This window comes from Salmo salar, unplaced genomic scaffold (assembly GCF_965601325.2).
Source record: "Salmo salar unplaced genomic scaffold, fSalSal1 ptg000619l, whole genome shotgun sequence".
NCBI lineage: Eukaryota > Metazoa > Chordata > Actinopteri > Salmoniformes > Salmonidae > Salmo > Salmo salar.
Window position 1 is genome coordinate 289,624 of NW_027675443.1, and position 23,743 is coordinate 313,366.

Here is a 23,743-nt window from a genome sequence, read left to right on the forward strand (position 1 = left end):
ATGTAAAAAATAGTAAAAAATTACCTAGCTGTACTGACTAGCTTGGTTAGCTAGCAGCTCGTTCATCTGTCCCTCGTCTCGAGGATAATGACGAATCTGGTTAACCACAAAATGCAACAAGGATAGAGAGTGAAAAGGATCTGGCTACACATACTGTCCCTGACCGTAAAGCAAAAAGCAAATTGAACAATAAACTTTGGCGTCTCAACACTGTAACAAATTCCGTCGTTATTCCCCAAGATCACCTCAAGCCACTCTGCGTGTAGAGTGGAGCGGAACATCACGTTGTTAAAAAAATATTCCTAAATTGGACATGGCTATAAATTGGGCAATTGCAGGCATCTAGGGCGTAATATGTGTTAGATGAAAATGAACATTGTATGCAACGTTGTAGGCAACCTTATTGGCAAGGGACTTGATGCCTACTATGCCAAAGCTATTTAGAGTTGTTAAATGGGAGTGAAGAGTATTTTGATATAGCGGTAATATGGTCAAAATTCCGCTTGTAAGAACCATCAGAACTGGTAAAAAAAATACATGCATGCCAACCTATTAGTCAATATTTAGGAGTAGGCAAAGTGGTCGTGTCATGTGAAAATTCTATCTAATGTCTTACATTGCAACGAGTACAGTCAGGGTGCCGTGGAACCCCTGCAGTACCTCCACAGACCCCGGATTGAGAACCCCTGATTTAGCAGATGCTCTTATCCAGAGCGATTTACAGTAAGTACATTCATCTTAAGATAGCTAGCTGAGACAACCACATAATACAGTCAAAAATACAGATACGAATATTCCATTCCAGCTAAACAATTGATATATAGCGTTTTGAAGAAGAAAAAAAATAAATTATATACATCTAAAATCTATTAATAAATAATCTGAGGACACTAATATTGAAGGTAGCCAAGAGCAACCATGTCTGATTAAAAAACAAATGTGAACATTTTTATAAATAGCATTTTTGAAATAAATTCTTAATAATTCCAAAACAAAATTGTAATCTCACCTCTTAGCTTTGGTGTCATGTTCCCCAACCTCCTCTCTCTCCCCAGAGAGACTCATTTTAGAGAACGGACCCCTAAACAGAGATCCAACATGTTGGTTGTGGTTAACACAGTGACAACTAAACAGAGATCCAGCATGTTGGTTGTGGTTAACACAGTGACAACTAAACAGAGATCCAGCATGTTGGTTGTGGTTAACACAGTGACAACTAAACAGAGATCCAGCATGTTGGTTGTGGTTAACACAGTGACAACTAAACAGAGATCCAGCATGTTGGTTGTGGTTAACACAGTGACAACTAAACAGAGATCCAGCATGTTGGTTGTGGTTAACACAGTGACAACTAAACAGAGATCCAGCATGTTGGTTGTGGTTAACACAGTGACAACTAAACAGAGATCCAGCATGTTGGTTGTGGTTAACACAGTGACAACTAAACAGAGATCCAACATGTTGGTTGTGGTTAACACAGTGACAACTAAACAGAGATCCAGCATGTTGGTTGTGGTTAACACAGTGACAACTAAACAGAGATCCAACATGTTGGTTGTGGTTAACACAGTGACAACTAAACAGAGATCCAACATGTTGGTTGTGGTTAACACAGTTATTCTTGAATGTCAATTGTTATCATTTATTAATTATCTCTTATAAAACATTTACTAACAGACATAGAAGCAGTCAGGTGATTTAATGCAATCACGTGAACATGTAGTTGTGACATTTCATCTCCATGGTAACTGTCAATAATATTAATAAGTCACTTTAAGGTAGTTATAGACAGTACAGCAACAACAATAATAATAATAAAAATAATAATAATAATAATAATAATAATAGTAAGTCACTGTTTGTTAAGGTAGTTCTAGACAGTACGGCAACAATAATAATAATAATAATAATAATAATAATAAGTCACTGTTTGTTAAGGTAGTTATAGACAGTACAGCAACACAAGGCCATGTCTCACAATTATTTGTATTCATTAACAGTAGACTATTTATTGTCTTTCAATCTGTTATTTTTTAAACATATCTGAGAATATAGTCAGAAGGGCTAATTGATCTGAGGGGGAAATCATTGATCCATTCAGAAAGTTTTTTTGCAACAAGTAAGAGATTTTATATTATGTAAAGTAGACTAGGTTATAATGTATAATAGAGGTTTGTTAGTGATATGCAGATCGAGGTCTATACCTTGGCTTTAGCCTACATATCATAGATGACCAGTCTAAACCTGTTCAGATCAGTTTACATAATGTTATAGTCCTACCAGTAGCAGGACAGAGAATGTACTGTATATAACCTACATATCATAGATGACCAGTCTAAACCTGTTCAGATCAGTTCACATAACGTTATAGCACTACCAGTAGCAGGACAGAGAATATACTGTATATAACCTACATATCATAGATGACCAGTCTAAACCTGTTCAGATCAACATAATGTTATAGTCCTACCAGTAGCAGGACAGAGAATGTACTGAATATAACCTACATATCATAGATGACCAGCCTAAACCTGTTCAGATCAACATAATGTTATAGTCCTACCAGTAGCAGGACAGAGAATGTACTGTATATAACCTACATATCATAGATGACCAGCCTAAACCTGTTCAGATCAACATAATGTTATAGGACTACCAGTAGCAGGACAGAGAATGGAGCCTGTTAAAGATAGGGGGCAGTATTTTCACGTTTGGATGAAAAACGTGCCCAAATTAAACTGCCTCCTACTCAGACTCAGAAGGTAGGATATGCATATTATTAGTGGATTTGGATGGAAAACACTCTGAAGTTTCTAAAACTGTTTGAATGATGTCTGTGAGTATAACAGAACTCATATGGCAGGCAAAAACCTGAGACAAATCCAACCAGGAAGTGGGAAATCTGAGAATTGTAGTTCTTCTTTTGAATCCCTATCGAAACTACAGTGTCTGTGGGGTCACGTTGCACTTCCTAAGGCTTCCATTGGCTGTCAACAGCCTTTAGAAACTTGTTTCATCCGTCTCCTGTTACTGGGCAGAAAATAGGAGCTCAGTCAATCAGTGGCCTGTTTGAGGACAAAGGACTTGGTTATGAGCGAGCCCGCGAGGGCGCCGTTCCTTCTTTTTCTTCTTGAATGAATACGCTATTGTCCGGTTGGAATATTATCAACGTTTTATGTTAAAAAGACCCTAAGGATTGATTGTAAACAACATTTGTCATGTTTCTACGAACGGTAATGGAACACTTTAACGTTTCGTGTCTGGATTTACACTCGCACGTTATGCCTTTGGATAGTGATCTGAACGCACGAACAAAACGGAGGTATTTGGACATAAATATGGAGTATTTCAAACAAAACAAAAATTTCTTGTGGAATTAGGAGCCATGGGAGTGCATTTTGATGAAGATCAGCAAAGCTAAGGGAAGATTTATAATACTAATTCTGAGTTTTATTGATGCCATGACTTGCCGGTAACTGTATAGCTTCCTTTGATGGTTGATCTATGTAATCAGAATATTGACAAATGTGCTTTTGCCGAAAAGCTATTTTAAAATCTGAGACAGCGGTTGCATTAAGGAGTAGTATATTTATAATTCTTTCAATAACTGTTGTAAAGTTTATCAACGTTTATGATGAGTATTTTTGTAAATTGATGTGCTCATTCACCGTACGTTTTGGGTGGCAATACATTTTCTGAACTTCACCCACCAATGTAAAATGGGGTTTTTGGATATAAATATGAACTTTATCTAACAAAACATACATGTATTGTCTAACATTGAGTCCTGGGAGTGTCATCTGATGAAGATCGTCAAAGGTTAGTAATTCATTTTAGCTGTATTTGTGGTTTATGTGACGCCTCTCCTTACTTGCAAAATGGCTGTTTGGCTTTTCTTGTTTAGGTGATGTTTTTATTTTATTTATTTTATTTAACCTTTATTTAACCAGGAAGGGCTCATTGAGATTTAAAATCTATTTTTCAAGAGCGTCCTGGCCAAGATAGGCAGCGCCAAGTCATTACAAAAATTACAGAAAAACCTAATGAAAAACTACAAGTAATCTAGTAAAAACCATAGAATTCACAAAGAATATAACTAAAGTCAAAAACAGCAAATTAAAAACATTGACATGTCAGGGAATCAGTCTCAAGATCATTCATCAGTGATTTCAAAATACCAATCGGGACAAGTTCTTCCAGTTTAAAAGTATTTTGTAAAGCGTTCCAAGACGATGGCGCAGAGAACATAAAAGCCCTTTTACCAAATTCAGTTTGGACATTTGGAACAGTTAGCAGGATAAAGTCCCGCGAACGAAGAGAGTACCCACCACATTTCTGAACAATAAAAATGCCCAAATAAAAAGGTAGTAAACCCAAAATGGCTTTGTAAATAAAAGTATACCAGTGAATGAGCCTATGAGAGACTAGAGAAGGCCAGCCAACCCTGGTATACAAAGTGCAGTGGTGCGTAAGGGTTTTGCAATTTAAAATAAATCTCAGAGTGCCATGGTAAAGGGTGTCAATTGATCTCAAACACTGAGCGGAAGCATTCATATATAAAATATCCCCATAGTCTAGTAAAGGCATAAATGTAGCTGATACTAGCCTCCTTCTGGCTTTTAAAGAAAAACAAGCCTTATTCCTAAAATAAAATCCTAATTTCAGCTTCAATTTTTTTCTAAGTTGTTGAATATGCATTTTAAAAGAGAGGCCATCATCAATCAAAATTCCAAGATATTTATATGAGGTTACAATCTCAATCTCCTTGCCCTGACAGGTAGTAATAGGTGAAAGGTTCAGAGGTCTATTTCTTGCTTTAGAAAACACCAGTAGTTTAGTTTTGTCAGTATTGAGGATAAGCTTCAATCGAGACAAGGTATGTTGAACAGTATTAAAAGCAGTTTGCAAGTTCTGGAAAGCTTTTGTAAGAGATGAAGCACAACAGTAAATAACAGTATCATCAGCATAAAAATGAAGTTGTGCATTTTGGACATTTTTGTCTAAATTATTTATATAAATAGTGAATAAGAGAGGACCAAGTACAGAGCCTTGGGGCACACAATTTAAGACAGACAATTTAACAGACCTAAGCCCATCAAATTGAGTGCACTGAGTTCTATCAGACAGATAGTTAACAAACCATGCAACTGTATGCTCTGAAAGACCTACACTCGACAATCTCTGCCTTAGTATAGCATGATCAACTGTATCAAAAGCCTTAGAGAGATCAATAAAAAGTGAGACACAATGCTGTTTTTTGTCAAGAGCTTCAGTGATACCATTTAAAACCTTTATGGCTGCTGTAATTGTGATATGCTTCTTCCTGAAACCCGATTGGTACATTGACAAAATAGAGTTAGTAAATAAAAAATATTTTAGCTGTTCACTCACAAGGGTTTCAAGTATTTTCACCAGGGGTGACAGCTTTGAGATTGGCCTATAATTATTTAAAAGAGTTGGATCTCCCCCTTTTAAAAGTGGCAGGACAAATGCTGATTTCCAGATCTTTGGTATTTCATTACATTCCAGGGTTAGATTAAACAGATATGTAAGTGGTTCAGCTATGAAATCAGCTGCCAGATTTAAAAAGCAGGGATCCAAAAGATCAGGACCTGCAGGCTTTCTCTGATCTAAGGATTTCAGGGCTTTATGTACCACCTGCACTGAGAATGGCAAAAAGCTAAAAGTTTGACCAGCTCTCACTGGTTCATCCACACAAGGTTGTACAGAGACAGAGGACACTGAATCAAACAGCCTACCAGATGATACAAAGTGCTCATTGAAACAATTCAGCATTTCAGTTTTGTCATATATAGCAACAGAGTCCTTCAATACACATGACGGTAATTCATTAACATTACTGTTACCAGACATAGACTTAATAGCCTTCCAAAACTTTGTAGGGTCATTCAGGTTATCAGTGGTAACAGACATAAAATATTCAGACTTGGCCTTCCTAAGAAGAAAAGAACACTTGTTTCGTAACTGCCTAAAAACAAGCCAACCAGCATCAGAACACGATTTCCTTGCTTTAGCCCAGGCTAGATTACGGTCGTGAACAATGCAAGAAAGCTCAGACGAAAACCATGGATTATCCCTCCCTTTAACCCTGAACCTGCGGAATGGAGCATGTCTGTTTACTATTTGGAGAAAACCATCATGAAAGAATTTCCAGGCAGTTTCCACATCAGGGATAAGCTCAATCTTGCTCCAGTCAAAATAAAACAAATCATGAAAGAAAGCCTGCTCAATGATGTGCTAACGTAATCTAATGTTTTGCTTTTGCCATAAAGCCTTTTTGAAATCGGACACTGTGGTTAGATTAACGAGAATCTTATCTTTAAAATGATGTATAATACTTGTATGTGTGAGAAATTTGAATTATGAGATTTTTGTTTTTTGAATTTGGCGCTGTGCTATTTCACTGGCTGTTGTCAAACCAATCCCGCTAACGGGATTCGCGTGTTAAAGGGTCACTAAGAGGCTAGACCTGATATGTTTTACATTTTCAATGGAGGCCATCAGGTCGGTCGGCATGGTAAGTGATCATAGCTCAAACCTACTCTGACTTTTGAATGCCTGACGTCGACCTAACCTTATAATAGTTTGTAGGTAGCCTAGACCTACAGTACGAGAGTCTGCCCGTCTTTCCTACATATCAACGCATCTAGCCATCATCCGAGACATGTGCTACACAGTTTCAACAGCCGTTTTGTAACTGCGTAGGCTACACACTTCCTTTCACATTCATGTGAGGAAATCATATAACTTCTGAAAGTCACTGTTGCAGCTGCCTGTTTTCTTGCAGATGAAGTATCTTTCACAGGCAACTCATTAAATAAAAGATGTCAAATGGTCAAAAGTGAATCCTGATATAGCCATATACATTAGAGAGAGGTATATTGTTAACTTCTCTAGGGCCAGTGGGACGATTTCGTCCCACCTACGGAACAGCCAGTGGAATCCCGTGGCGCGTTATTCAAATACCTTAGAAATGCTATTACTTAAATTTCTCAAACATATGACTATTTTACACCATTTTAAAGACAAGACTCTCGTTAATCTAACCACACTGTCCGATTTCAAAAAGGCTTTACAACGAAAGCAAAACATTAGATTATGTCAGCAGAATACCCAGCCAGAAATAATCAGACACCCATTTTTCAAGCTAGCATAGAATGTCACATAAACCCAAATCACAGCTAAATGCAGCACTAACCTTTGATGATCTTCATCAGATGACAATGTTAGGACATTATGTTATTCAATACATGCATGTTTTGTTCAATCAAATTCATATTTATATCAAAAACCAGCTTTTTACATTAGCATGTGATGTTCAGAACTAGCATACCCCCCACAAACTTCCGGTGAATTTACTAAATTACTCACGATAAACGTTCACAAAAAACATAACAATTATTTTAAGAATTATAGATACAGAACTCCTCTATGCACTCGCTATGTCCGATTTTAAAATAGGTTTTCGGTGAAAGCACATTTTGCAATATTCTAAGTAGATAGCCCGGCATCACAGGGCTAGCTATTTAGACACCCAGCAAGTTTAGCCCTCACCAAAGTCAGATTTACTATAAGAAAATGTTATTACCTTTGCTGTTCTTCATCAGAATGCACTCCCAGGACTTCCACTTCAATAACAAATGTTGGTTTGGTTCAAAATAATCCATAGTTATATCCAAATAGCGGCGTTTTGTTCGTGCGTTCAAGACACTATCCGAAAGGGTAAAGAAGGGTGACGCGCCCGATGCGTTTCGTGACAAACAAATTCTAAATATTCCATTACCGTACTTCGAAGCATGTCAACCGCTGTTTAAAATCAATTTTTATGCCATTTTTCTCGTAAAAAAGCGATAATATTCCAACCGGGAAATCGTGTTTTAGTACAAAGAGAGAGAAAATAAAAACATGGTGTCGCCCCGTGCACGCGCCTCAGTCTGATGGCCCTCTGATAGACCACTTACCAAAGGCGCTAATGTTTTTCAGCCAGGGGCTGGAATTACATCATTCAGCTTTTTCACGGGTTCTGAGAGCCTATGGGAGCCGTAGGAAGTGTCACGTTACAGCAAAGATCCTAAGTTTTCAATAAACAGAGCCAAGAAGCCCAAGGAATGGTCAGAGAGGGCACTTCCTGTACAGAATCTTCTCAGGTTTTTGCCTGCCATATGAGTTCTGTTATACTCACAGACACCATTCAAACAGTTTTAGAAACTTTAGGGTGTTTTCTATCCAAAGCCAATAATTATATGCATATTCTTGTTTCTGGGCAGTAGTAATAACCAGATTAAACCGGGTACGTTTTTTATCCAGCCGTGTAACCCTAACAGGTTAAAGACGTTGGATCTTAGTTTGAGCCAGTTTGCTACAGCAGGAAAATAATCCTACAGCAACAAGACCTTTTAAATATTATGTGGATTATAATTAAACATTTTAAAATGGAAAAGTGGAATTTATCATCTTCAGATTTTTTTTTTAAAGCTTAAATACACTCAAACGCACTACACATTTTCGTTTTCCTGCAACAGGGTGATCAAACTTAGATCCTACATCGGTATAGAGATTATGTCTTTATCTGAATAAGTCAGTTTGAGTTATTAGCAATAATGTAAACCTCTGTGATTGGATGTTATAGACCCCCATCTGAACAGTTTCTTTCCCCATGCTGTGGCCCTCACCAACTGGCCATCTGGCCCATAGAGACTAAAGCACTATGCTGTGGCCCTCACCAACTGGCCATCTGGTCCATAGAGACTAAAGGACTATGATGTGGCCCTCACCAACTGGCCATCTGGCCCATAGAGACTAAAGGACTATGCACTCTACAATGCACACCACATCAAGCCAACTGGACACTAAATAACTGAACTATACTGCATTAAATCTCTGTTCATCTCTCTTAGATATATTTATACTGATACTGTAAATGTGGACATTCACTGTTTATCAACTGTATAGCCACTGTACTGTATATCAACTGTATAGCCACTGTACTGTTTATGAACTGCATAGCCACTGTACTGTATATCAACTCTATAGTCACTGTACTGTTTATCAACTGTATATCCACTATAATATATATCAACTGTATATCCACGGTTCTGTATTTATTATTATTTGTATTTTTATTTCACCTTTATTTAACCAGGTAGGCACTCCAGGGAAGTTCTCATTTACAACTGCGACCTGGCCAAGATAAGGCACAGCAGTTTGACACATACAACAACACAGAGTTACACATGGAATAAACAAACATACAGTCAATAATACAGTAGAAAAAAGAAAAATCTATTTACAGTGAGTACAAATGAGGTAAGATAAGGGATGTAAAGCAATATATAGGCCATGGTGGCGAAGTAATTACAATATATCAATTTGACACTGGAATGGTAGATGTGCAGAAGATGAATGTGCAAGTATAGATACTGGGATGCAAAAGAGCAAGATAAATAAATAAATACAGTATGGGGATGAGGTAGTTGGATGGGCTGTTTACAGATGGGTTATGTACAGGTGCAGTGATCTGTGAGCTGCTCTGACAGCTGGTGCTTAAAGCTAGTGAGGGAGAAATGGGTCTCCAGCTTCAGTGATTTTTGCAGTTCATTCCAGTCATTGGCAGCAGAGAACTGGAAGGAAAGGCGGCCAAAGGAGGAATTGGCTTTGGGGGTGACCAGTGAGATATACCTGCTGGAGCGGGTGCTACGGGTGGGTGCTGCTATGGTTACCAGTGAGACGAGATAAGGTGTGGCTTTACCTAGCAGAGACTTGTAGATGACCTGGAGCCAGTGGGTTTGGCGACGAGTATGAAGCGATGGCCAGCCAACGAGAGCGTACAGGTTGCAGTGGTGGGTGATATATGGGGCTTTGGTGACAAAACGGATGGCACTGTGACAGAATGCATCCAATTTGTTGAGTAGGGTGTTGGAGGCTATTTTATAGATGAAATCGCCGAAGTCGAGGATCGGTAGGATGGTCAGTTTTACAAGGGTATGTTTGGCAGAATGAGTGAAGGATGCTTTGTTGCAAAATAGGAAGCCGATTCTAGATTTAATTTTGGATTGGAGATGCTTAATGTGAGTCTGGAAGGAGAGTTAACAGTCTTACCAGAAACCTAGGTATTTGTAGTTGTCCACATATTCTAAGTCAGAACCGTCCAGAGTAGTGATGCTGGATGGACGGGCAGGTGCGGGCAGTGATCGGTTGAAGAGCATGCATTTAGTTTTACTTGCATTTAAGAGCAGTTGGAGGCCACGGAAGGCGAGTTGTATGGCATTGAAGCTCATCTGGAGGTTAGTTAACACAGTGTCCAAAGAAAGGCCAGAAGTGTACAGAATGGTGTCGTTTGCGTAGAGGTGCATCAGAGAATCACCAGCAGCGAGAGCGACATCATTGATGTATACAGAGAAGAGAGTCGGCCCGAGAATTGAACCCTGTAGCACCCACATAGAGACTGCAAGGATTCGAAATGATTCGAAATGGTCGGTAATCTGTTTGTTGACTTGGCTTTCAAAGACCTTAGAAATCCAGGGTAGGATAGATATAGGTCTGTAGCAATTTGGGTCTAGAGTGTCTCCCCCTTTGAAGAGGGGGATGATCGCGGCAGCTTTCCAATCTTTGGGAATCTCAGACGATACGAAAGAGAGGTTGAACAGGCTAGTAATAGGGGTTGATACAATTTCGGCAGATAATTTAAAAAGAGAGGGTCCAGATTGTCTAGCCCGGCTGATTTGTAGGGGTCCAGGTTTTGCAGTTCTTTAAGAACATCAGCTATCTGGATTTGGGTGAAATGGGGGAGGCTTGGGCGAGTTGCTGTGGGGAGTGCAGGGCTGTTGACCGGGGTAGGGTTTGCAATGTGGAAAGCATGGCCAGCCGTAGAAAAAGGCTTATTGAAATTCTCAATCATAGTGGATTTATCGGTGGTGACAGTGTTTCCTAGCCTCAGTGCAGTGGTCAGGTGGGAGGATGTGCTCTTATTCTCCATGGACTTTAACAGTGTCCCAGAACTTTTTTGAGTTTGTGCTACAGGATGCAAGTTTCTGCTTGAAAAAGCTAGCCTTAGCTTTTCTAACTGCCTGTGTATATTTGTTTCTAACTTCCCTGAAAAATTGCATTTCACGGGGGCTATTCGATGCTAATGCAGAACGCCACAGGATGTTTTTGTGCTGGTCAAGGGCAGTCAGGTCTGGAGAGAACCAAGGGCTATATCTGTTCCTGGTTCTACATTTTTTGAAATGGGCATGCTTATTGAAGATGTTGGGGAAGACACTTTTAAAGAATGACCAGGCATCCTCTACTGACAGGATGAGGTCAATATCCTTCCAGGATACCCGGGCCAGGTCGATTAGGAAGACCTGGTTGCTGAAGTGTTTCAGGGAGCATTTGATAGTGATGAGGGGTGGTCATTTGACCACAGACCCGTTACGGATGCAGGCAATGAGGCAGTGATTGCTGAGATCTTGGTTGAAAACAGCAGAGGTATATATGGAGGGCAAGTTGGTTAGGATGATATCTATGAGGGTGCCCGTGTTTACGGATTTGGGGTTGTACCTGTTGGGTTCATTGATAATTTGTGAGAGATTGAGGGCATCAAGCTTAGATTGTAGGATGGCTGGGGTGTTAAGCATGTCCCAGTTTAGGTCACCTAGCAGCGCGAGCTCTGAGGATAGATGGGGGGCAATCTGTTCACATATGGTGTCCAGGTCACAGCTGGGGGCCGAGGGTGGTGTATAGCAAGCGGCAACGGTGAGAGACTTGTTTCTGGAAAGGTGGATTTTTAAAAGTAGAAGCTCGAATTGTTTGGGTACAGACCTGGATAGCCTGCAGAGTTCTGTCTTACTATCTCTGCAGTAGATTGCAACACCGCCCCCTTTGGCAGTTCTATCTTGTCGGAAAATGTTATAGTTAGGGATGGAAATTTCAACGTTTTTGGTAGTCTTCCTGAGCCAGGATTCAGACACGGCTACGACATCCGGGTTGGCAGAGTGTGCTAGGGCAGTGAATAAAACAAACTTAGGGAGGAGGCTTCTAATGTTAACATGCATATATATATATCAAGTCTATAGCCACTGTTTATCAACTGTATAGCCACTGTACTGTATGTCAACTGTATATCCACTGTACTGTATATCAACTGTATAGCCACTGTACTGTATATCAACTGTATATCCACTGTACTGTATATCAACTGTATAGCCACTGTACTGTATATCAACTGTATATCCACTTTACTGTATATCCACTGTATAGCCACTTTACTGTATATGTGTATATCCACTGTTCATTCTCTTATAGCTCTATGCTCACTCTACATAGTTGTTTATAATGTAGTATGGAAACGTTGAGTAAACTCTTCTGCCTGTATTCTCTCTATAAATGTTGTCTGTCAATAGCAGCAGCATATACACTTGTAGTGTATTTGAGGTTTAAAAAGGCTTCTGAAGTTTGTAATTCTCACTTAGAAATTTCAGACTTCAGACTTGTATCAACCCCTACAATAACGTCCATTAATTATAATTCACATAATAATTCACATTTTCCTGCTGTAGCAAACTGACTCAAATTAAGATCCAACATATGTATGTGAAAATGTACTTTGTGAATAAAGGTGATTCTAATTCTCCAAAGGTTGAGTCTCTAGATTCCCTTGCTGCTCTGGAGAAATAATGAAATGGTTCTCATGGTGATTTAAACTGGGACTGGTTATCTCCAAATTCTGAACACAGAAGACAAGTCTTAATCAAAACTTACCAATATTATCCTAAAATACTTTCCCTCATATTATTGTGTCTCTTTGTTCAACAGGTAGCCTATGCTATTAACATTGTAGAAAACAGTGGGGCAGGGCAGTGAACCCAGGTTGCTGGTGAAAAAGGCAAACACCCTATGCATCGCAACAATAGTGTTAACTGTGGTGGATGAATCAGAATTAGTTGGGTAACATAGATAATTAAGATGTTTTATTATTATAATATGCTTATGTGAGATACTTGTCATTAGAAAGTGTCCTTTGGACTCTGGTGTCTTTCAGTTGCACGTTTCCCTAAGCTGGGGCTCAATCACCTGGGGCCCAGAGAGGGGAGAGGTCAGACTTGTTTTTTACATGTCTCTGTTGCTATGCTGAATATCAGCAAGAGAGGAGGACAGAATGAAACTGTCTTCATATGTGAATGTCTTTACCTATTCTTAAACCATGTGAAGGGATGGCGTGATTAATGGGGAACCAATTATTTGTCTCTACAATGTCTATGCACAGGTCACTCCCCTCAGTGAGCTTGTCCAGGAGTGGGGTCAAGAGGGGGTTTGCTTGAGATGGAAGTATCTAGAGTTGACAATTGATATATGCCATTGGATGAAGTTGTGTTTTTGTTCTATGAAGTACCAGGGACGAGATTAGAACCTCGTCATTAGGGATCAAACTGAACGATAATTTATAGCGAAAGCTATCTGGCTGTAGATACTCCTTTCTAAAGTAAACAGTCTTTCTTTGTGAGCCGTTCCTAAATTAGCCACCACATAACCCAGTATCAGTATAAATAGGGTTAACCCAGTATCAGTATAAATAGGGTTAACCCAGTATCAGTATCAATAGTATTAACCCAGTATCAGTATAAATAGTGTTAACCCAGTATCAGTATAAATAGTTTTAACCCAGTATCAGTATCAATAGTGTTAACCCAGTATCAGTATCAGTAGTGTTACCCCAGCATCAGTACAAATAGTGTTAACCCAGTATCAGTATAAATAGTGTTAACCCAGTATCAGTAGAAATAGGGTTAACCCAGTATCAGTATCAATAGAGTTACCCCAGTATCAGTATAAATAGGGTTAACCCAGTATTAGTATCAATAGGGTTACCCCAGTATCAGTATAAATAGTGTTAACCCAGTATCAGTATAAATAGTGTTAACCCAGAAATCAGTATAAATAGTGTTAACCCAGTATCTGTATCAATAGGGTTAACCCAATATCAGTATAAATAGTGTTAACCCAGTATCAGTATAAATAGGGTTAACCCAGTATCAGTATCAATAGGGTTACCCCAGTATCAGTATAAATAGGGTTAACCCAGTATTAGTATCAATAGGGTTACCCCAGTATCAGTATAAATAGTGTTAACCCAGTATCAGTATAAATAGTGTTAACCCAGAAATCAGTATAAATAGTGTTAACCCAGTATCAGTATCAATAGGGTTAACCCAGTATCAGTATAAATAGTGTTAACCCAGTATCAGTATTAACAAGGTTAACCCAGTATTAGTATCAGGATTCTCACCTTGTAGCCTGAATTCACAACCAGAACATGTCAAGTCATTGAGATATTTTCTGTTCTGCTGAGAGAGCAGCTTCCTGATGACTAGAGCTCTGTATATTCTGATGGATGAGGCCTGAGCTGGAATGTGAAGCTAACTGAAGCTGGCTAACTTTAGAAAACCAGTATATCTAGCTTGCATCATATATACCCCTCAGGCTACGTTCAGGTTTCAGCATCAGGTAGGCATCAACAGCCAAGTTGTTGGCTACAACCTGGGTTGTATTCATTAGTTTACTCCACAGCCAGCAGTTTTAAATGTTACTTAAATTAACAGTTTACTCCAAACACTGTACAATGTGGACTAAACGGTTTCTGTTGCCAAACGTTTTGCTACGGTGGGCACTAATGAATACACACAATCTGTTTTGAGGAAGTGTAATTTGTTGTTAGTCTTTCCACAATATTTATCTGTCTCTCTTTCACACAACATACCTTCCTGAGTGAAAAGCATAAACTTTAGACTAGAAAGAGAAAATGTTTGTTGCTTGTTGTGTTTTAAGCCTGTTTTGAGAAGACAAGTCTATAGACCTATGATACAGTACACACTTAGAATAAAGGGTTCCAAACGGGTCCTCCGGCTGTCCCCATAAGAGATTATTTGGGGTTCCAGGTAGAACCCTTCTGGCTTCCATGTAGAACCCTCTGTGGAAAGGGTTCTTCATGGAACCCAAAAGGGTTCTACCTAGTACCAAAAAGGGTTCTACAAAGGGTTCTCCTATGGGGACAGCCAAATAACCTTTTTAGATTCTCGATAGTGTAGGAGCGATCACCCTGGGGCACACAGATGGGCACAGAACGAATTCACCCCACACATCTAATTTATATCAAAAATATCATCAACTATTTGAACAGACATAACAATATCATCAACTATATGAATACACATAACAATATCATCAACTATATGAATACACATAACAATATCATCAACTATATTAATACACATAACAATATCATCAACTATATGAATACACATAACAATATCATCAACTATATTAATACACATAACAATATCATCAACTATATGAATACACATAACAATATCATCAACTATATTAATACACATAACAATATCATCAACTATATTAATACACATAACAATATCATCAACTATATGAATACACATAACAATATCATCAACTATATGAATACACATAACAATATCATCAACTACATGAATACACATTCGTTGTCTTACCTTTTATCTCTCAATAGAAACAGAGTCTGGAATGATCATTAGGTCGTCGAAGTTGCTTTCGTTTACTCTGCTCATTTACATATCAGGTTCTGCCTGTTCTCTCTCCACTCCCTCTCTCTTAACAGCTCTTACAATGTGCCTTGGCATACATTCTACAACTGTCTGGAACTCTATTGGAGGGATGTGACACATTCTTCCACAAGAAATTCCATCATTTGGTGTTTTGTTGGTGGTAAGTGTTCAATTAGGTTGAGACCTGGTGACTGAGACGGCCATGGCATATTGTGAAACATCAGCAAGTTCAGCAGTCTTCATCACTGAAGCTCCTGACAAACGTTCCACAACAATCAACAAACGTTAAGCTCTTATAGAGCATGGTCGCAGTCTCTCCTGGTTGCAGCTCCTCTCTCCCCAGGGGTAGCACCTCCTCTCTCCCCAGGGGTAGCAGCTCCTCTCTCCCCAGGGGTAGCACCTCCTCTCTCCCCAGGGGTAGCAGCTCCTCTCTCCCCAGGGGTAGTAGCTCCTCTCTCCCCCAGGATTTGAAGACATTGGTGGCTTAGCCTACAGCCAGTAGGGGGGTCTGGGACGAAATTTCAACAGCTAAATCCATGAATACATCTAAATTGTATTGCCAAAACCCACTCCACCACTTCAAACATAGACTCTGACCTGTCCAATGAACCAAACTGATGAAAGAATCCCACAGTACCTAACCACCCTCTCTCTCTCTCTCTCTCTCTCTCTCTCTCTCTCACACACTCACACTCACACACACACACACACACACACACACACACACACACACACACACACACACACACACACACACACACACACACACACACACACACACACACACACACACACACACACACACAATGCAGTAATTAGAATCCCTATAGCAGCTTACTGATACAGTCTGCTGTGTGCTCTCCCCTCCTCTGCCTCTCTCCATCACTTTCTCTGTGTCGTCTGTTGCTGTCGCCGTGTCTTGTCTGGTGTCTCTCTCCATCATATCCTATTCTTCTGTTGCTGTCTCCGTGTCTTGTCTGGTGTCTCTCCATCATATCCTATTATTCTGTTGCTGTCTCTGTGTCTTGTCTGGTGTCTCTCCATCATATCCTATTCTTCTGTTGCTGTCTCTGTGTCTTGATTGGTGTCTCTCTCCATCATATCCTATTCTTCTGTTGCTGTCTCCGTGTCTTGTCTGGTGTCTCTCCATCATATCATATTCTTCTGTTGCTGTCACTGTGTCTTGTCTGGTGTCTCTCTCCATCATTTTATTTTCTTCTGTTGCTGTCTCTGTGTCTTGATTGGTGTCTCTCTCCATCATATCCTATTCTTCTGTTGCTGTCTCTGTGTCTTGTCTGGTGTCTCTCCATCATATCCTTTTCTTCTGTTGCTGTCTCTCTGTCTTGTCTGGTGTCTCTCCGTCACCTGAAAAATAGGTGAGGGTAAGGTCTACTACGATGCAACATTCAAAACATGACAACAGAACTACGTAACACCATTAAATACAGTTGGTTACGACAATACAACATTCACAACATGACAACACAACTACGTAACACCATTAAAAACAGTTGGTTACTACAATACAACATTCACAACATTTGAGGGATACTACAATACAACATTCCAGCCCTTGCACTTAGTCTGCCACCAGTCACTCCTATCGTCATGGGTACACCTTCCTGAAAACAATGACACCATACTTCGCTGAAACCTGTTCTGCCAGTTCGTGTCCTTAAAGACTAGAATGTTCCAATGTGGTCACCCAAAAAGATGTCAAGATCGTTCACACATTCATCATCCAGGGTTACTGTCAAACAGATACAGTTGATCTCAGAAGTTTACATACACTAAGGTTGGAGTCATTAAAACTCGTTTTTCAACCAGTCCACAAATTTCTTGTTAACAAACTATAGTTTTGGCAAGTTGTTTAAGACATCTACTTTGTGCATGACACAAGTAATTTTTCCAACAATTGTTTACAAACAGATTATTTCACTTATAATTCACTGTATCACAACTCCAGTGGGTCAGAAGTTTACATACACTAAGTTGACTGTGCCTTTAAACAGCTTTGAGAATTACAGAAATTATGTAATGGCTTTAGAAGCTTCTGATAGGCTAATGGACATAATTTGAGTGAATTGGAGGTGTACCTGTGGATGTATTTCAAGGCCTACCTGCAAACTCTCTTTGCTTGACACATGGGAAAATCAAATTAATCAGCCAAGACCTCAGAAAAAAATGTAGACCTCCCTAAGTCTGGTCATCCTTCGAAGCAATTTCCAAACACCATGGGACCACGCAGCCGTCATACCGCTCAAGAAGGAGACGCGTTTTGTCTCCTAGAGATGAAGGTACTTTGGTGCGGAAAGTGCAAATCAATCCCAGAACAACAGCAAAGGACCTTGTGAAGATGCTGGAGGAAACAGGTACAGAAGTATGTATTTCCACAGTAAAACGAGTCCTATATCAACACAACCTGAAAGGCCGCTCAGCAAGGAAGAAGCCACTGCTCCAAAACCGCCATTAAAAAGCTGGACTACAGTTTGCAACTGCACATGGTGTCATGACGTTGGCCTCTTTGAGTACAGGGAGGACAGTTGACCCCCTCCCCCTCCCCCTTGCACCATCCCCCAACCTACCTCCCCCCACCCAGTCCCTGTGTGAAGGGGTGGTAAAATTCCAGAGGATAATCTCTTGCCACATGGCCCATAGAGACACACATGAAATTCTTCCAACTCACAGAATTGGGGAACCAAACAACATTTATGTTCTGGAGAAGGTATGGAAGATTGGTGAAGAATCCAGCTACGAACTGGTCCGCTTGATACAACTTTGTGATACTCAGAAGAGACAATATTGCAATATTACCATAAAACTGTTGATATAAGAGCCTCAGCTGTGGGACTGGCATCCAAATGGTTGTATAGAATGTATTAACCTGTTAGGGCTAGGGGGCAGCATTGACACGGCTGGATAAAAAACATACCCGATTTAATCTGGTTACCACTCCTACTCAGTAACTAGAATATGCATATACTTATTACATATGGATAGAAAACACCCTAAATTTTCTAAAACTGTTTGAATGGTGTCTGTGAGTATAACAGAACTCAAATGGCAGGTCAAAACCTGAGAGATTCCTTTACAGGAAGTGGCCTGTCTGACCATTTCTGGAACTTCTTTGCCATCTCTATCATTTACTAAGGATCTCTGCTCTAACGTGACACTTCCCACGTCGTCCATAGGCTCTCAGAGCCCGGGAAAAAAGAGAATGTCGTCATTCCAGCCCCAGGCTGAAACACATTATCGCCTTTCTCAAGTGGCCCATCAAGAGACACTAGCTTATGCGCGTGACCCCGACCGCCCCCGCCTTTGGGATTTTTTCCTCTGTTTGCCGAAAAGGAGATTCCCTGTCGGAATATTATCGCTTTTCTACGAGAAAAATGACGTAAAAATTGATTTTAAACAGCGGTTGACATGCTTCGACGTACGGCAATGGAATACTTTGAATTTTATTGTCAGGAATTGCGCCAAGCGCGCGACACTTCTTTACTATTTCGGATAGTGTCTGGAACGCACGAACAAAACGCCGCTATTCGGATATAACGATGGATTATTTTGGACCAAACCAACATTTGTTATTGAAGTAGACGTCCTGGGTGTGCATTCTGACGAAGACAACAAAAGGTAATGACATTTTTATAATAGTAAATATGATTATGGTGAGTGCTAAACTTGCCGGGTGTCTAAATAGCGAGCCCGTGATGCCTGGGCTATGTACTTAGAATATTGCAAAATGTGCTTTCACCAAAAAGCTATTTTAAAATCGGACATATCGAGTGCATAGAGGAGGTCTGTATCTATAATTCTTAAAATAATTGTTATGCTTTTTGTGAACGTTTATCGTGAGTAATTTAGTAAAATGTTAGCGAATTCCCCGTAAGTTTGCGGGGGGTATGCTAGTTCTGAACGTCACATGCTAATGTAAAAAGCTGGTTTTTGATATAAATATGAACTTGATTGAACAAAACATGCATGTATTGTATAACATAATGTCCTAGGGTTGTCATCTGATGAAGATCATCAAAGGTGAGTGCTGCATTTAGCTGTCTTCTGGGTTTTGGTGACATTATATGCTGGCTTGAAAAATGGGTGTCTGATTATTTCTGGCTTGGTACTCTGCTGACATAATCTAATGTTTTGCTTTCGTTGTAAAGCCTTTTTGAAATCGGACAGTGTGGTTAGATTAACGAGAGTCTTATCTTTAAATGGCTGTAAAATAGTCATATGTTTGAGAAATTGAAGTAATAGGATTTTGAAGATTTTGAAAATCGCGCCACAGGCTGGCAGTGGCTGTTACGTAGGTGGGACGAATTCGTCCCGCCGGTCCCATAGAGGTTAATAAGGATAAAGCTATTTTGTTATACATTGAGATGCTGTGTACTGATGTTAATGTGATAGAATGTATTTATGTTCAAAGATTAAATCAGTCATCGGCACGCCCCCAGGGACACAGACAGGACCAGGCGTCATGTGACAAGCCTGTTCTGTGTTCACTATAAAACCCCACCCTGATTTACTTTCTTCGGACCAGGCCGAAGGTTTGCGAGTTGGCCAATAGGTTTGACCATCCAATTCCTCTACTGAAAGTGAACTATATCACGTGGTTAACCTCTCTATGGTAGGTGGCACCAAATCGTCCCACCTACGTAACAGCCAGTGGAATCCTGTGGTGCGTTATAAAATACCTTAGAAATGCTATTACTTCAATTTCTCAAACATATGACTACTTTACAGCATTTTAAAGACAAGACTCGCGTTAATCTAACCACACTGTCCGATTTCAAAAAGGCTTTACAACGAAAGCAAAACATTAGATTATGTCAAGTTCATATTTATATCAAAAACCAGCTTTTTACATTAGCATGTGACTAGCATGTGACTAGCATGTGACTAGCATTCCCACCGAACACTGCCGGTGAATTTACTAAATTACTCACGATAAACGTTCACAAAAAGAATAACAATTATTTTAAGAATTATAGATACAGAACTCCTCTATGCACTTGATATGTCCGATTTTAAAATAGCTTTTCGGTGAAAGAACATTTTGCAATATTCTCAGTAGATAGCCCGGCATCACAGGGCTAGCTATTTAGACACCCAGCAAGTTTAGCACTCACCAAAGTCAGATTTACTATAAGAAAAATGTTATTACCTTTGCTGTCTTCGTCAGAATGCACTCCCAGGACTTCTACTTCAATAACAAATGTTGGTTTGGTCCCAAATAATCCATCGTTATATCCAAATAGCGGCGTTTTGTTCGTGCGTTCAAAACACTATCCGAAAGGGTAAATAAGGGTGACGAGCATGGCGCAATTCGTGACAAAAAAAATCTAAATATTCCATTACCGTACTTCGAAGCATGTCAACCGCTGTTTAAAATCAATTTTTATGCCATTTTTCTCATAAAAAAGCGATAATATTCCGACCGGGAATCTGGGTTTAGGTAAACAGACGAAAGAAAATAAAGCATGGGGTCGACTCGGGCACGGCCACTTGCCAAAAGTGATAATGTGTTTCAGCCAGAGGCTGCCTCGATATTGTTCAGCTTTTTCCCGTGCTCTGAGAGCCTATGGGAGCCGTAGGAAGTGTCACGTTATAGCAAAGATCCTCAGTCATCAATAAAAAGAGCCAAGATGAAACACAACTTGTCAGACAGGCCACTTCCTGCATGGAATCTTCTCAGGTTTTGGCCTGCCATATGAGTTCTGTTATACTCACAGACACCATTCAAACAGTTTTAGAAACTTTAGGGTGTTTTCTATCCAAAGCCAATAATTATATGCATATTCTAGTTACTGGGCAGGAGTAGTAACCAGATTAAATCGGGTACATTTTTTATCCGGCCGTGTCAATACTGCCCCCTAGCCCTAACAGGTTAACTTTTAGACTATCGATACCGACAGAATAAGAACAAGTCTTTGATATGAATTAATAGTCTGCAGCTAGAAATTATATCATTGAACGCGAAGACCGACGAAACATCCATCTATAACGACATTAATGAATGTCGCTTTGAAAGATCCATTCTAACCGAGAGAGAGAGAGAGAGAACTCTCCAGCAGAACGACGCTCCAACAAGGATCCCGACGACACACTGAGCGTAAATATATATTGATTGCAGTTGTTCCCGAATGAGTGAGCGTTCATGTACAAAGGATTAGCATATCAATTGTTAATATTAATGAACTCTGTGTGCCTCCTCAGCTGACCGTTTATGACCCTTTGTTCAACAGGCCGCCATGCCTGTTTAGCCCACTAGGGCACATTACTCTACCGATTCTTTGTGATGATAATTACTGTTTGTATGCTTTCTGTGAATTACTTAGTTTAGTAAATAAATGATTTTAAGACAATTGATGTATGGATGACTTTAGTAAAGACTGGGTTCGTGCAGATACAACAATTTACGACGTTTGGAATGAGACTGGACGCGAGGTAAAATACATCATTTAAACCAGAAGATAATCGGCCTATACTATAATAGAATATAATATATAATGTTATAATATAGGAAAGTTATATTAGGAAAATTATAACTTTGTAATCTGAATATTTTCCTTGGTGCCCCGATCTCCTAGTTAATTACAATTAAACGATTAATCAGTTTAATCGCATGATAATAATTGCAGGGAGTTAATTGATAAACATGTCTTCAGTTTAATGGTATCCCAAAGACACGACATTTATGGAGCCCCCGTGTGAGGAATCTAAGATAGAATTGGACTTTGCTGTGAAATTCTATATATCAATTGTGCGAACAAAATTGTACAAACAGCCTGCTATCTAAACAAAGTGATTGTGTATTTTCCATTGGGAGAAGCTATTTAGAGTGGCTCCGGTCGTACGTCGATAGCAGTGAGGGATAAATTCCAGATTTAGTCCGTTAGGCCAAACGGTACTATTTCTGTCGGTCAATATTAACTTCTAGAGTAAGGTTAGAAATTAGAAGATAACTGTCCGGTGACCGAGCCGAAAAATTTGTCTACCGCACTAAGGCAGTGTGGACAGACCGTATATGCGTATCTGTATTTAAGTACCGTGTCGCTCCGGTCAACATAAACGCTAGCAGAATATGCTGAATGGGGTTAAGGTGAGACGTCACTAGAAAACCCACCCTTTCCATTGTGAGAGGACCCTATTTTGGTGCTTGGAAGTGATACTCCTGAACAAAGTTAGGAAGAGCTTAGCATTACTGCAAGCTAACAGAGAGGGAACATTTTACCCTCCCTGTGCCACGTTTAAAATTCCTCCGCTAGCGCGACGGAAGTCCCGACCTTTGTACTTCCGTTTAATTCCAGCATTCTATACCCTGGTGGTGAAGAATTGCCAGTACATCTCTAGGGGAAATCCAAACGTGGATCACGGTAAGATATCCAGACAATCGCAATTGACTGGATATGACGTCTCATTCAATTTAACTAACAAGTGAAATTGCCAGATTTACCTTTTCAAGTGGATCTTTTAAATAATATCCCAAATTGATTGGGCATCTACAATGAGACATGATTAACTTTTTCCAAACTTAACTTAGATGAAGCAATGCTCTCAGGTTAATTGAAAGTTAATTCCCAGATAGCCTATACAGGTTTGATTTATCATAAATAGATTAATCAGTAAAATCTGCTTTAGCAAAGCACATTCAGTAAAACCCATTACTGACGGGAGTGAATCCCATGTGGCTTCAGCCTTAAGGGAAAGTATAGTGGTGAATGTACCCTAAACATTTAAACTACATTACTGTTATGATAACCCCGCAATCTGAATTGCTTGGGTATCATTGCCTCATTCAATTTATTTAGTTAAATTGTCGAACATACCTTTCTAGGTTCTTCCAGTTAATGTGGGATCATCTCTGATGAGACCGGTCATATTTCATTACTGAATTGTATTATTTTTAGAGTGGTGACTCCAGCAGAGAGTTCAGAACCATGAGACAGAAATCATTTCCCCACTGACATCTGCAGAAGTTGACGTAAATCTGTTTGGCAATATAAAAATAAGTCATTGCGCTATACATTATTTCTTAACCCCCTAGCATTGAGTGAAACTATAGACAACGACAAAGTGGAATATAGAACAGAAAGTACTACGAGCTAAACAACAATTACAACCTCCAGTAAAGCTGAGAAGAAACC

At 39.6% G+C, this 23,743-nt stretch overlaps 1 protein-coding gene across 1 annotated transcript in view; it reads right to left on the reverse strand.

Annotated features, from left to right (window-relative positions):
- Positions 1-16,109, reverse strand: part of LOC145876906 (E3 ubiquitin-protein ligase TRIM69) — a 43,020-nt gene extending 26,911 nt beyond the window's left edge. Inside the window, exons 1-2 of the mRNA XM_082972283.1 lie at positions 15,525-16,109; positions 1,010-1,081 (exon numbers count right to left, since the gene is read on the reverse strand). Coding sequence (XP_082828409.1) covers positions 1,010-1,065 — 56 coding nt within the window. The 5' untranslated portion in view covers positions 1,066-1,081; positions 15,525-16,109. The remainder of the gene's footprint in view (positions 1-1,009; positions 1,082-15,524) is intronic.
- Between the last annotated feature and the right edge of the window lie 7,634 nt (positions 16,110-23,743).